General features: G+C 41.3%; 1 protein-coding gene across 4 annotated transcripts in view; it reads left to right on the plus strand.

Annotated features, from left to right (window-relative positions):
* The window catches only part of SCUBE3 (signal peptide, CUB domain and EGF like domain containing 3), a 190,426-nt gene that overhangs the window by 21,506 nt on the left and 152,412 nt on the right, over positions 1–16,508 (plus strand). For 3 of the 4 annotated variants that reach the window (XM_077481428.1, XM_077481425.1, XM_077481426.1), the window contains exon 2: positions 16,051–16,173. The exons of the other annotated variant lie outside the window; for it this stretch is intronic. In XM_077481428.1, the coding sequence (XP_077337554.1) occupies positions 16,051–16,173 (123 nt within the window). The remainder of the gene's footprint in view (positions 1–16,050; positions 16,174–16,508) is intronic. 4 annotated transcript variants of the gene reach the window in all.

A 16,508-nucleotide genomic window follows, 5' to 3' on the forward strand; every position in this document is an offset into this window, starting at 1 on the left:
GATGATATTCTGCTCATCAGTCTGGCCTACTTATGCCGTGCAGCCCAGAGGATCTCTCCCTTCACCTCGGTCAACATCACAGAGACTATCTCCTGCATTCCTGTTTAAAGACTTGCTTGGCTGACATCCCTTCTGGCTCCAGATCCTGCTTGCTGTTTCACTACACTGATCCCTGACCTTCTTGCTATCCGTTCTGGTTACCGAACTTTGGCTATGTTTGGACTACGTTTGTTCTTTTTTACTTTTATTATTAAACAAGTGTGATTTAACTGTACTTCTGTCTCTGCCTGATTTCATTGTTTCTGACATCAACCTTCATTCCTCCACTCAGGCTACATCTTCACGTTTATACATTTGGGACATCCTGTCCACATACTGTTTACCACTTGTAACTCGTATAACCTTGTATAAAGTTTGGTTGATGTACTAAGACTGGAGAGTGCAAGATCTGGTGCAGATCTACATAGAAACCAATCAGCTTCCAGTTTGTTTGTTTTTTTGCCAAAGCTTATACACCGTATGTTGTTACATACAGGCAGTGGGGGGGGGGGGGGGGATGAAATCTAAACAAAGCATATAAAGTATATCTGTAGTGTTTACTTGTCTATTTACAAAGCTCCAAGAGGTGTTTCTCTCTGGTGCTTCCTTCCTCTGTTATCAGCATGTGTCACTTCTGAAGATTTTCCCAACATTTGAGATACATTTGTAATGGGAGAGAAAGCTCAGCATATAGCTTGCCTATTCAGAACACAGCTCTGCATGTTCCTTTGTTCATGTATGCTGTGTGTGGAGGCCTGGGGGGTGTATCCCTTTCTTCCAATTAACTCTCACACAGTGTAACTGCAGCTCTCCACCCCTCCTCTCTGCTCCTCACAGATGCAGAAGGATTTTTATCACTAATTTGCACTTTTGAAGAGATTTAGAGAAGAGAAGACTGCATATAAACAAGTAAAACCTATGTATGAGGATTTGTGTAAACTCTGTGTATTACCTGAAGCTATTCTCTTCACTGAGCACATGAGAGTGTTTACAACCACTTTAAAAGAAGGGGACACAATCCACACATCAATCAATGATCTTAAAAATAACCTGTCTGCAAAATAAAAAGGATAGAGGAAGTTTGGCAGTCCCAAATTCCAGAATGTATTTTCTGGCTTCTCAAATGCAACAGTTTGCTGGTTGGGGACATTGTAATACCTCAAACCCTATAGCTCAATTGGTAACCTTGTCAAGCTCTACCTTACCTGCTAGCTTCCACCTGGAAATGGACCTACAGAGCCTTTTCCCTTCTTCCCCCACGGCAGTTCTCCTTAAGAAAGTTTGAAAGGCCTGTAAAGAGACCCCCTGGATTTTACCTCCCTATGGCATAACCCCAATTTTCCAGAACTTTGCAAATTGCAGGGGTTTTCATCATGGCAACAAAAGGGGTGTCTGCTTTTTACCCCAAGTTTATAGTGGTACTACCCTTAAGGCATATGATCGCTTATGGACTGAATTCTCATTATCACCAGAGCAGTTTTACCAATATCTTCAACTCATGCATGCACTGCAAACCCAAAAACAAACACTTAACTCAACAGTATCTAGTTCAGCTTTAGTGACTAAAGTCTTGCAATCCAGTGTCCATAAAGGTTTGATATCCCATATATATCTGGTGTTGTTGTCCTCCATTTTGTTGAAATGCAGAGCTCGCTGCGGGGCTGACATAGGAGACATTGATGGCGATCAATGATACATGGCCCTAGAATCAATTCATGTTACATCCCTATCAGCCTCACATGAGCTCTTGCAGTTGTTTATCCTTCATAAAGCCCATTGTACATCTGCCAGTTTGTTTGACATGAGCAGGAGAGATATGTCACTATGCCTTAAATGTAAAATACATGGGGGTGATTTTATATACATGATCTGGCGATGCCCAAAGCTCACACTGTACTGGACTGAGGTCCTACAGACCATCTCTACACTCACTCAAGTACCTGTACCTCTAACCCCATTAGTGTGCCTACTTGGAGCATTAGATGCTGAAATGTACCTACTGGGTGTCTACATTATGATAACTAGATTTTTATACTTAGATAGAAAGTTAATTGCTAGGTTCTGGATATCATCTACGGTACCTTCTAGAAAGAAATGGGTTGAGTATGTTAATTCTCTGCTACTGCTACTCTGATACTCCCGGCCTTGCTCCTCCACAGTTAGTAATGGATAGACTCTTACAAATTTAGGTTGGTATGGTGCCATTTTCAGAACAGTGTTGGCGTAAAGCCTATCTTTTTTATTAATAAAATAAACAAGAAGTTAGGCCGCGTACACATGGGCGGATTGTCTGCCCAACTTAGTCCGCTGAACCGTGTTTCAGCGGACAATCCGCTCGTGTGTGGGCTCGTGTGTGGGCTTCAGCGGACTTTTTCAGCGGACAGTCTGACGGACTTAGTCTTTCGGAATTTCCGTAATTTTGTCTGTCCAAACTTGGTTTTGTCCGTCCAAACTTGGTTTCAGCGGACAGTCCGCTCGTGTGTAGGCAAGTTGGACGGACTAAGTATGGCGCATGCTCAGAAAGGATTTACACGGCCGAAGGTTGCATTGCAGTGTATTGGACGTCGTTTTTCTAGTCCCGTCGTACGTGCTGTACACGTCATCGCGCAAGTTTTCAGTGGACTGTCTGTTCATCGTGTGTGGTCAAGTCCGTTCATTCAAAAGTTGAACGGACTGTCTGTCGGATTGTCTGACGAACTTAGTTGGGCAGACAATCCGCCCATGTGTACGCGGCCTTAGGCTTATCCGCTCTATGCAATGGTATTGTACAGAGCAGCCCCTTACCTCCTTTTCTGGAGTCCCTCGCCGGGGCTGTCCACTCTTCCTTCCCTGCTGGTGCCCCCTCAGTACAAGGCTTGCTAAGGGGCACCTGTGTGGGCACCACAGACACACACAGTGCAACAAATCCACCCCCCCCCCCCACCACCGTTCTCTCCTCATACAATTTGACTTACAGCAGCATTATCCAATGGCTCCCGCTGTCTCCTGTGAGACCAGGAAGAGAGAGCAGCAGCTCTGCAGACAAGGACAGCACTGGATCAAGGGAGGACTCAGGTAAGTGTTTAGGAAGGTGAGTGGGGGAAACAGGTATTGACAAGTTTTTTACCTTAATGCAGAGAATACATTGGGGTAAAAAAAACAAAAAACATTTAAAACATTTAAGTTTATAATCACTTTAAAGGAGTTCTACGGCTACAGCTCTTTATTTTATAACATCAGCATTGTAATTACAATACATACAATAGTTATATTTTATAAACCAATATAAGTTTGCTGGAAAACTCTTTCATGTTGTGAGTTCTGCTGGTTTTCTGGCCATCTCTTTCCACAATTTCCTGGATTCCCTGCATGCTTTGCAGCGTCGCTTCTGCTTTTTAATTTAATTTCTAAGAACTATATATCCAATGGTACATGTAAGCAGTGATGCCTGTACTGACTCCGCCTCCTGAAACTCCTCCTCTCAGCACCTGTAGTTCAGAAGGCAGGCTCTGTGAAATGTGTGACACACAAGTGCCTACTCTCAGGGCATAGTAAATATGTGTCATGTAGTCACTATGCGTGGGGATCTTCACAAAGTAAGTTTAAAAACATATAGCTCATTCAGATTGATTGGAGTAGGCTAGAAATAATTGAAATACAATGTGGTAATGAATATATGATTTTTGACCTCCAGTAGTGTATTTACATTAGAAAGTTGCCTGGCTGCCAAGCCCCTGTGCCAGAGAAAAAAGGAGGGTGACCTACCAATTTACTGTTTCTATTTTAACCACTTCAGCCTCAGAAGGATTTACCCCCTTAATGACTATTAAGGGGGTAATTTTTTGAAATACAGTATTGGGTTGTTTAACTGACAATTGCGCGGTCGTGCGGCGCTGTACAAAAACAAAATTGATGTCCCACAAATAGAGTTTTCTTTTGGTGGTATTTGATAACCTCTGTAGTTTTTATTTTTTGCATTATAAAGAAAAAAAGACTAACAATTTTGCAAAAAACAAACAATATTTTTTATTTTCTGCTATAATACAGATCCATTACATTGGCAGCACAGTGGTGTAGTGGTTAGCACTCTCACCTAGCAGTAAAAAGGGTCGCTGGTGCGAATCCCAACCACAACACTACCTGCCTGGAGTTTGCATGTTCTCCCTGTGCCTGTGTGGGTTTCCTCCGTGTACTCTGGTTTCCTTCCACACTCCAAAGACATGCTGGTAGGTTAATTGGCTTCTGTCCAAAAATTGCCCCTAGAATATGAATGGGGACCTTGGCTTGTGGGCTCCTTGAGGGGCAATTGTAGACACCTCAGTCAGGTTGGACTGGTGTCTTTATTCAACCTTACTAACTATATTCCAAAAATATATAAAAAAACAAATGTATTCATAAGTTTAGGCCAATATGTATTGTTCTACACATTTTTGGTAAAAAAAAAAAATGCATATAAGCATATATTGATTGGTTTGCGTGAAAGTTATAGCGTCTACAAAATAGGGTATAGATTTATGAATTATTTATTTCTATTGTTTTTACTGGTAATGGCAGCAATCTACAACTTTTGCAGGACTGCGACATTGCGGCAGAAAGTCTGACCCCAAGTGACACTTTTTGGAGACCAGTGACATTATTACAGTGATCAGTGCTAAAAAAAATGCACTGATTAATGTAAAAATTACACTGGCAGGGAAGGAGTTAACACTAGGGGGCGACCAAGGGGTTAACTGTGTTCCCTGAGTGTGTTCTAACTGTGTGGGGATTGGCTTACTGGGGCAACACAGAGATCGATGTTCATGATTACTAGGAACAGCAGATCTCAGTATTGTCCCCTGTCAGAAAGGGGATCCCCCTTGTTTACATAGGCAGATCCCCGTTATGCCTCTCCTCACCGCGATCGCCTGTGGTCGGTGGACATCAAGTCTATTGGAACCGCAGCCTTGCTTCGGCAGCCTCGGCATGCGCACGCCCACACTACCACATGCACGGACCGACGTACAGGTACATTGATTTGCGCAGCTGAGCCGACTTGCCACAGTATATATGCGGAAGGTGGTCAGCAAGTGGTTAATATTTGAGGGTTACTCCGAAGTACCTGCAGCTACAAGTTAACCATTTGCCTACCAGCAGCAGTCAATACACTGTGGAAGGTTGGCTCGTTCCGCAAATCGCTGTAGCTGTATGTAGGTCTCTTTAACAGCTATAGCAGGCACGCGTAGCTGGCAGCCATGATGTTCGCCATCCGTGATTGCTCCACAGAGAGCCAGAAGGGGATCTGTCAATGTAAACAAACAGATACACGTTCAGACAGGGAAGTACAGAGAGATCGCCTGTTCCTAGTGATTAGGAACAGCGATGTCTCTCTACTCCCCGAGTTAATACCCTCGCCCCACAGTTAGAACACACTGAGGGAACACACTTAACCCCTTGATTGCCCCCTAGTGTTTAACCCCTTCCCTGCCAGTGTCAGTTATACAGTAATCAGTGGCTATTTGTTGCTCTGATCACTGTATAAATGTCAATGGTCCCAAAATAGTGTCAAAAATGATTTTCACCATCATTACTAGTAAAAAAAAAAATTATAATAATAAAAATGGCATAAATCTATGCCATACTTTGAAGATGCTATAACTTTTGTGAAAACCAACTAATATACGCTTATTATGATTTTTTTTTTACCCAAAATATGTAGAAGAATAAAACTTTGCCTAAACTGATGAAGAATTTTTTTTGGGGATATTTTAGCAAAAAGTAAACTATATATATATATATATTTTAATTGTCGGTCTTGTTTTGTTTTATAGCGCAAAAAATTAAAACCACAGAGGTGATCAAATACCACCAAAAGAAAGCTCTATTTGTGGGAAAAAAGGACATCAGTTTTGTTTGGGTACAGCATTGCACGACCACACAATTGTCAGTTAAAATGACGCACTGCCGTATTGCAAAAAATGAGGCCTGGTCATTAGAGGGGAAAATCTTCCGGGGCTGAAGTGGTTACGTTACTGCCTATTAACACCTTCCTGCCCGGTCTATAGCAGAATGACAGCCGGACATCGATTTTACCGTTCTTAGTGGACGTCATATGATATCCTCTCAGAAAGTCCAGGGCCATGCAGTGGCGTGATCTTTTACCGGCTGTGTCCATCGGATACAGCGAATGACTCATCAGTGTACTGGCTCGCTGCTGGTACCATGTGACTGCTGTGACCAATCACAACAAGTCACAGGACGTTGTAAACAAAGGATGGCTTCTTTTGATGCCATTCATTGTGTACAATTGTGTTGATAGCTGTGATTGGTCAATGTGATCACATGGCACAGACAGGGCAAATCACAGCCCATCTGTACCATATAATTAGCTTTGACCAATCACTGGTAATCGCAACAAAACAAACTGAATGAGTCAGTTTCATTCAGTAAAATAGTTGCTTATAGCAATGTGATTCACTGCTATAAGCAATCATAATGTGTAAAAAAAAAAAAAATCCGGATCACCTTTCCAGAGTAGTACAATATTACTAATAGTATATTGCTCTGGTCACAGTGTGTTAATATATATATATATATATATATATATATATATATATATATATATATATATATATATATATATATATATATATAAAAAATTTTAAAAAAATTGTGAAAATGTTTTTTATATTTCTTAATTTTTCAAAAAATTATGACAAAAAAATTACAATTTCAAAAAACCCACCATGCCTCTTACTAAATACATTGGACTATCTACTTTCCAAAAAGGGGTACTTTTCATTATCCTGTCCTGGCATTTTAGGACCTCATGAAATGAAAACAGTCATCATTACTCAGGATTGATCAATTTTCAGATATATACCATAATTTATGGACTCTATAACTACAGTCAGGTCCATAAATATTGGGACATGGACACAATTCTAATCTTTTTTTGGGCTCTATACACCACAATGGATTTGAAATGAAAGGAACAAGATGTGCTTTACCTGCAGACTTTCAGCTTTAATTTGAGGGAATTTACATCCAAATCAGGTGAACGGTGTAGGAATGACAACAGTTTTTATATGTGCCTCCCACTTTTTAAGGGACCAAAAGTAATGGGACAGATTAACAATCATCCATCAAACTTTCACTTTCTAATACTTGGTTGCAAATCCTTTGCAGCCCATTACAGCCTGAAGTCTGGAACGCGTAGACATCACCAGACGCTGGGCTTCATCCCTGGTGATGCTCTGCCAGGCCTCTACTTCAACTGTCTTCAATTCCTGCTTGTTCTTGGGGCATTTTCCCTTCAGTTTTGTCTTCAGCAAGTGAAATGAATGCTCAATCGGATTCAGGTCAGGTGATTGACTCGGCCATTACATAACATTCCACTTCTTTCCCTTAAAAAACTCTTTGGTTGCTTTCGCAGTATGCTTCGGGTCATTGTCCATCTGCACTGTGAAGCTCCGTCCAATGAGCTCTGAAGCATTTTGCTGAATATGAGCAGATAATATTTCCCGAAACACTTCAGAACTCATCCTGCTGCTTTTGTCAGCAGTCACATCATCAATAAATACAAGAGAACCAGTTCCATTGGCAGCCATACATGCCCACGCCATGACACTACCACCACCATGCTTCACTGATGAGGTGGTATGTTTTGGATCAGGAGCAGCTCCTTTCCTTCTCCATACACTTCTCTTCCCATCACTCTGGTACAAGTTGATCTCGGTCTCCTCTGTCCATAGGATGTTGTTCCAGAACTGTGAAGGCTTTTTTAGATGTTGTTTGGCAAACTCTAATCTGCCCTTCCTGTTTTTGAGGCTCACCAATGGTTTACATCTTGTGGTGAACCCTCTGCATTCACTCTGGTGAAGTCTTCTCTTGATTATTGACTTTGACACACATACACCTACCTCCTGGAGGGTGTTCTTGATCTGGCCAACTGTTGTGAAGGGTGTTTTCTTCACCAGGGAAAGAATTCTTCGGTCATCCACCACAGTTGTTTTCCGTGGTCTTCCGAGTCTTTTGGTGTTGCTGAGCTCACTGGTGCGTTCTTTCTTTTTAAGGATGTTCCAAACAGTTGATTTGGCCACACCTAATGTTTTTGCTATCTCTCCGATGGGTTTGTTTTGTATTTTCAGTCTAATGATGGCTTCACTGATAGTGACAGCTCCTTGGATCTCATATTGAGAGTTGACATCAACAGATTCCAAATGCAAATAGCACACTTGAAATGAGCTCTGGACCGTTTATCTGCTCTTTGTAAATGGGATAATGAGGGAATAACACACACCTGGCCATGGAACAGCTGAGCAGCCAATTGTCCCATTACTTTTGGTCCCTTAAAAAGTGGGAGGCACATATACAAACTGTTGTAATTCCTACACCGTTCACCTGATTTGGATGTAAATACCCTCAAATTAAAGATGAAAGTCTGCAGTTAAAGCACATCTTGTTCGTTTCATTTGTGGTGGTGTATAGAGCCAAAAAGATTAGAATTTTGTCAATGTCCCAATATTTATGGACCTGACTGTATGCTACAGACTAAATAATTAAACTGATTTGGTTTATTTTCACCAAAGAAAGGTAGCAGAATACATTTTGGCCTAAATTTATGAAGAATAATTATTTATTTGCAAAATTTTATAACAGAAACAAAGCAAACCGTGTCTTTTTTTTTTTTTTTTTTCAAAATGTTCACTCTTTTTTTGTTTATTTAGCAAAAAAATAAAAATAAAACAGTGGTGATTAAATACCACTAAAAGAAATCTCTAGTTTTGTCAACAAAGTTATAAAAATGTAGTTTGGGTACAGTGTTGCATGGCCGCGCAATTGTCGTTCAAAGCTGAAAATTGGCCTGGACAGGAGGTGGTTAATAATATGTAAATATTTGAATATGTACACTCTGACCTCTGGAATAAAGCAAAGTGCTTTCCAACCAGAATAAGGTACAATTTTTACATAATAGAAGCAGGGAATAAAACATATAAAGTTTGAAGCTATAGGTTATTAAGAAAACGGAGGAAAAAATAGTAAGTGCAGAGAGGGCAAGAGAAAATATTCAAATGTTTTGATGTCAACATCAGACTGGAAAGAAGCAGACAGCTCTAGCCAGGTTGTGTACTGAGTACACTATCTGTTTTAGAAGATTAACAGGTGTATTGAAAGTATTAATGCAGTGAATATTGCAGAAACCAAACGTAGAATGAATCAATCTTTCATCCATGCTAAAATGGACGCTATAGATAAAAACCAGATGACAAAGTTTGATATCATATGGAAACCTGGGTTATATATATTTTACGTCAGATAATATTGACAACCGAGTTTTATTGTTATGGTGATTACGATTTTTTATAGAATTACATCATTAGATGATATATAAAACCTCCTCCGGAGAATTATTCCCTCCCCTTCCCCTCCTATATACCTTTTATGTTCTTCCCTTACTATATAATACTTACTATAAACATACTTTAGAAGTTATGGTCAAAACTTTAAAATCATATATTTTCTTTTAGACATATTTATATTTTCTTGGGATTAAAATGATTAAAACTCAACTATAACAATGTTTTCAAATTCTAAAATATATAAGGCCATTTATTGTCATTCCCACGAGAATATCTTGAAATTCTTCTTTACTTTGTATCATCCGTACTTCAATATGTCTACTTTTTATTTCTGGTATCACATAATTTGTCTTATATTCTGTACATGTAATTTATTTTAACATAAAATAAAAATTTTTGAACGAGAAAGTATTAATGCAGTCTTAGACAGGCCTTAGATGGTGCAAACCATGGGTTTCAGGAAAGCAGTTTGCATGATTCCCCCATCAGCACAGACAATGATGACAGGGGACTCCCTCCTGCCGAGCAATTGTCTTCTCCCAGCGGGTGGGTGAAGCCGTCCCTGCCGAGAAGAGACAGCTAGTGGCAGGCTGGTTGTGCAATCACCTTGGGACATTCAGCCCGCACACACGCGGTTTGAATCTCGGCCAGTTCCTGCTGAACCAGACAAGATTCGAACCGTTTATGGCTGGCCTTAGTGGAACTTAAAGGAAAAGTATGGGGGTAATTAAAAAAAGCAAACATACATACATGCATACAGCTGTCCCCTGTTGGCTCTAAGCCAGAGAACTGAGCAATCATATGGACACTGATTGCTCAGCTCTCGGTCCTTTTGGGGTGGAGAGCATTAACTGTCAGTCGTTGCTCTGCATTTTCCCCCCCAATGCCCACTGAAGTGTTGGGCTGGAGAAGGGGCAGGCGAGGTGACTCCAGCTGTCAATCAGGCATCTGGGTGAATCCCGACAATATGGTCGGGATCCTTCCAGAGCCTGGAGCAGCACTGTGACATTAGCTGCCAGCAGGCTTTAGACCTCAGTCAGCTGATTCTGGGTCACAAGAGTGTAAAAGATCCCATACTCTTTTAATTCTATGTGAAAGGCAGCAAGTTGGATCAGGTTAAATCCCTGTTATCATAAGCTTGTTTTACACAATAACAGACTTGTTAGTTGCTGCTTAATGTATATGTCAGCTCATTTGTCATGGACTAACTAAGTAATTTTCGAGTTCAATAAACACTTTGTAAGCTATCACAGTTCATTATTGAGTTTATCTTTTCAAATCTGATTCTTCTAATTTGAGATTTCTTATATGTATTAAAAATCCATTTAAAAATCTTGGATATTTTCTTTATTCCATCTACCAGTAAAAGCTATTGTGTTCTCTGGCAGTAAAGTAAAGTAATGTTAGTAAGGTGGTACGCCAGGAAAAACATTTAGGTTGGATTGACTGGGGGAAAGGCTTTTATGGCTGTCCCAGTAACCAAGGTCATGGGTGCAGAAAAAAAGTTCAACTCCTTCCAATTGTATTTTCGAAGAGAAGGTCACCGACCTGGCTATGATGCATGGCAGGGGTGGTTTATTAATGAGAATTAAGCTACTTTCACACTGGGGCGGGCTGGCACCAGCGATAAAGCGGCAATATTTTTAGCGCCGCCTTACCGTCATTTTGGCATCGCTATTCGGCCGCTAGTGTGGCGGTTTTAACCCCCAATAGCGGCCGAAAAAGGATTAAACCCGATTTCCAGTGGGTTTGTGGCACTGCCCCATTGTTTTCAATGAGAAGGGGTGCTTTAGGAGCCGTGAATACACCATTCTTATAGAACTGCAAAGATGCGAGTGCACCGCTCCAGTATGAAAGCCCTTGGGCTTTCACATTGTAGTGAATTGAGCGGCTCTTTCTTTATTTTTAGCATTATAGCGCCTGCAAAGCGCCTCAGTGTGAGAGTAGCCTTACAAATCTTTTATCAGGTAAAATGGTACCAATATTTGAATTTCAAATTTGCAGGTCAGTTTAAATAAGTGAAAATTAAAATGATTATTTATAAAAATGTTGGTCTATGAATACAGCCTCACAATTCCTTAAGAAGTGATAAAAAATAGAAATTAACAACTAATTAGACAAAATTGCAAATAAACATACACTACAAAAAATATGTTTATAAGCCAGGGTGAGAGATATTTTGCCTGACTAATTACTTTGCAAAGTGTTTATCCACTTTGTAAAGTATGTTCGCTTAGTGAATAGAAAAATCTGGTCCTTTAAAATACCAAATCATGTGGAAAATTAGAAAACATAGGATTTTTGTGTGCAAATGATTGAATTATTGCAGTGAACACAGCTTTACATTATTCAATAAGCTTGCAAAGTGAATATGTAGTCTCTATTCTGTAGGTAAATCAATTATAGTATCTTCTAAGCCCTCGTACACACGGTCGGACATTCCGACAGAAAATGTCCGATCGGACCGTGTTGTCGGATAATCCGACCGTGTGTGGGCTCCATTGGACTTTTTCCATCGGAATGTCCGACCAACAAAGTTTGAGAGCTGGATCTAAAATTTTCCGACAACAAAATCCAATCAGACTTTTTCTGATTATGTGTAGAGAATTCCGACGCACAAAGTGCCATGCATGCTCAGAAAAAAATTGGAGACGAAAGCTATTGGCTACTGGCCTGTATGTAATCCCGGCGTACGTTTTGTATGTCACCTCGTTCCGAACAATCAGATTTTCCGTCAACTTTGTGCGACTGTGTATATGCAAAACAAGTTTCTGGGAAAATCGGTCGGAAAAAATCAGACGGATTTTGTTGTTGGAATGTCCGACCATGTGTACAAGGCATAAGACAATTAAATTGGTTGTTAAGCCACTCTAACCTGTATACACCATCAGCACTGCCTCCTATTGTAGTTTCCCCCTCTGTGTGTAATTTATAAAATTAAATGCTGCAAATACCAAATTTCACTGCTGAGATTGTGATCACATGACTGGCCAGCTTTCTCCTTTCCTCCTCTGAGAGATGCAGTGGGTGGGGCTGAGATTTCTCTGCTGATATCAGTCTGGAGGGGGAGGAGGAGAGAGCTGGCCGGTCATATGATCGAAATCTTGGCTCTTAAATTGGGTATTTACAGCATTTATATTTATAAATCATTCACAGAGGGGGACACTGCAATAGGAGGCAGTGCTGTTGGTGTATACAAGTTAGTGTTATGAGAGCAGCAGGAGGGGGGAGGGGGGGCTCACACACAGACAGAGAGGGGAAGGGGGAGGAGGATACAGGAGCAGAGAGCAGGCTGTTGATGACGGAGGCACCTAAACTGACCACGGTGTCTGGTCTCAGCAGCCATGATACACCGTGGTCAGTTTACAGGGGGGTGGGGAGAAACTGGCAGGATCAGCTAGGTTTTTTAGGTGTTACAGGGGGCCAAATGACACAGGACAAGCAACATGCTTTAAAGGAGCAGGATCCATTTTTTTCATTTTTGGGGTTAACAACGCTTTAAAGAGGAAGTAAAGCTCTCTATAATAAGGCTCACCCATAGGTATTGTAAATATCTCCTAAACATGCACCGTTTAGGAGATATTTGCTATAACTACTGCCGCCGATGTCATCAGTATATGCGCTCTGAACAAATGGCCACTGGTGCCATTTCTTCAGGAACCTGTGCTGTGGCCGGAAGCTCCTGCGCGCATGTGCGGGAGTGACGTTATCGTGGATCCGGCCAATCACAGTGACTGAACCCACAAACTCGGAAGAAACTCCAGGGAAAATGTCAGTTGTCTCAGCGGTGTGCAGGCGCCGCTGATAGAGCTTAGTTTTAAGACAAGTATTTCATAATCAGCTAATATGAGCTGCATAATAGCTCATTATGCCTTTTTCTTACAGGTTTTTTTTTGGGGGGGGGTTGGGGTTTACAAGCGCTTTAAAGTATAAAATTACCTTTAGTAGCTACGGTAGACTAGAAAATGCTAAAGGGAGTACGAAATCTGCTCTGCTAATTTATAAAATGGACAAACTTCTGCACAAAACACAGTCACAAGATGACATTGTAATTGAAAGAAATCTTGAATTACAATTTTTCAAAATAATGTTTTCTGAATAGCAACTGTGCTGAGCATCAGAATCTCATGTTCAGTAGGCAAAGGTGCAGCTGCTCGGTATGGGACCCATAAGCAAGTGGAGATAGCAGTATTTACTTCAATGATTTCCAGCTTCCAGGGCAATCGGTCAGGTATGGTCAGGGCCGCTGATAAGGCAGTACAGTCAGTCTTCTTCTACCAAGCCCAGGCCCCATCAGTTCAAAAGGAGGGCCCGAGCAGGAGGGACTGCTGTTCTACCATATTGCTCCTCTTGCAGTTACCCCTGCAGCAGCGTTCACAGCTTCTCCTCCTTTCCCTCTCTCCGGCTGTGCTGCAGGGCGATGTATTAATTTATCTGTGCCCCCACACCCCTGCTGTCAGGGCCCCCCTGTGTGCCTCCCCCACCTCTGCAGCACTGGCAGCTTCCCTCCTCTCCCACCAGCAGCTGCTGCAGGCACACAGGAGGATCGGTTCCAGGATGGAGAGCGGGGGTTTATTAAATATGCCCTATTTACCGCCCGCTTTTTTTCCAGATTGAACATAATGAGTAATCGGTACTGATCGTTGCTGTGTTCATTTATCAGTGAAGGGTAGTGAACTGTGTTTACTATGCTTCAGTTTGTGAATGAACAGGAAGCCGCTCAGCACAGAGCACTTCCCATTCATTCACGGACCAGTGCTGAGGCTGCAGAGAAAGGAATTCAGGAATTGATATCCGTATTTCCTTTCTTTGTCTCAAAAATGAGACATTAGGGGTCTGTTTAGTCCCCTGATATTTCACCAAAGCCCCTCCCCCCAAAAAAGTCTAAAAACTCAATAAAAAAAATAAGGGCTCATTCACATATGCTTCACTCTTCAGGGAGCATATGAAAATACCCATGCCAGTAGCAGCTAGTGGTATATTATTTGGAGGGGCAGCAAACAATCCAAGGAACACGTGCAATATTATTATTATTCTCAAAACCAATGAGGATGGGCATAAGTACAGTAAGAGAGAGCAACTATAGGCACTATTACTGCCACTGATACCACTGAGTTTGAACACTGTTGCTGCTAATGCAGTAAGTATTATACATAATTGCTGATAGGTAAAGGGATTTTTGCTTTATCTTTTAAGGGAATGCATTTATTATTACCTCTGCATCCTATTATATAGACCACAGTTATCAAAGGGCTAAGAATATTGGAAACTAATATTACTGCAAAGTTAAGGTACTGTTGATACAGCTAGAGCCAGGAATTTGAGGTGCTGTTCAGTGACAGCTGGTGCTCAAAATTTTGGAGGGAGGCAGCAAACCAATGCCAAAAACGCCCCCCCCCCCATTAGAGATGGACGGGAAGGCGGCCATCCCCCCAACTCCCAGGGGAGAAGGATGAGAAGGCAGTGATCACCCCCCCCCCCCCCCCCCCCGTGGGAGATGGACTGTAAGGCAGTGATCAGAGGCCTCGCTCCAGCCACTCCTGGCTCCAGGGCCATTGCTTCTCCTCCAGGAAGTGTGTCCTGAGACCCGATTGGCCTAAGACTCCCTGGCCAATCTGGTCTCAGGACCCATTGCCTGATTGGCCAGGAGGAGAATCAGGCAAACAATAGCGAATAATAATTCCCTATTGTCACACAACTGGGTGGGCTCAGGGTGCACCCCTTTCTGGAAGTCAATTAGAGCTTCAGGCTCTAATCAATACATCCATCGCCACTGGTTCTGTTGTTACCTCTAGAGTCAGTGCTTTTTGGTACTGTTATTACTATTAGAGCTGGGAATGTTGTACATGTATAACGGCAGCTAAAGATTTTGCTATTACCAAAAAGAGGAATTTATTGTGTTGTATTCACTATTCCCTGCTGCTTCTTTCTTCCATGAATGTATCATGCAGTTATGGAAAACTGGAAGACTTATCCTTGGTAATTATCTACATGGTCCACCATGTGCTTCTTCCTTCTATGAAAGCACTATACTGCAGGAAAAATAATTTCTTTCAGCTAAATCGGATCCCATAAGAAGTTCCTTTGGTTTTTTGCTTTACTATATTTCAAAGCCCTTTTATGCTTTACATTCAAGTGATACTCATTTTTCTTCTCTTAGCTGTGCTTCACTTCTCTGTGTACCATTCTCTGTGTATATTCATTATTTTTAGCACTGTATACACATGGCTGAGAGTGTCATATTGGCACTTATGGGCCAGTGCCTAGGGCAGTACAGTAAGGGTAAAAAGTAAACCAAGCCTCCATTTACAAACTGATCATTTAAAAAAAATATTTTGTTTCCCAATACTGGCTGCCTCTACACATTTGTGGCTGATTTCAGAAAACCATATAAATATAAATGATAAGTCACATGGGCCCGGTCTTTATTTTTAGTATGAGTATTGTGTGAACGCTCTTATAAAATCAATTGACCGTTATCAATATATAAAAAAGTGAAAACATACCACTATCCTTCCCAATACGATTCTGTATAACATATAGATATCTATCCCCTGGTATTCCTGAAAACCCATATACTCATGTAGGCAGAGGTACAACAACCCTTATAGAACTCTTCCACATAGCTGTGTTCATTTTGATGTGCCACTTGGAAGAACCGTGTTGTCAACATATTATCATTCCTTTTTTTTAGATGTTGATGAATGCGTGGAAGGAACAGACACATGCCACATAGACGCCATCTGCCAAAACACCCCTCGGTCATACAAGTGCATATGCAAGTCTGGATACACAGGGGATGGGAAGCATTGCAAAGGTATATTAGAAGCATAGAACATAGACAGAGGGGTTTTTAATCTTGACCTCCCATTATATTCACTAATGCCTTAGTGCCCGCCTGTTCTAGTAACCTGATTTAAAGGATTTGAAAAACAGCCTTACACAAATGAAAGCATTCAGAATGTGCGTGGCCATTCTTATCAAGCATGGGAGAGCTACTCTGAATTGAGAACAAAAATTGCTCTACGTGAATGACTATGTCTGCCTTGATGATATAGTTGTGATGCCGGGTCTGACGTTGGGCACAAATACTGTATGTTAACAATGAGTCCTGGTGATCCTAAAGCAATTGTAATTATTATTATTTTAAAA

Source organism: Lithobates pipiens, unplaced genomic scaffold (assembly GCF_037356315.1).
Source record: "Lithobates pipiens isolate NorthernLeopardFrog02 unplaced genomic scaffold, aLitPip1_a1.2 Scaffold_16, whole genome shotgun sequence".
Classification (NCBI taxonomy): Eukaryota; Metazoa; Chordata; class Amphibia; order Anura; family Ranidae; genus Lithobates; species Lithobates pipiens.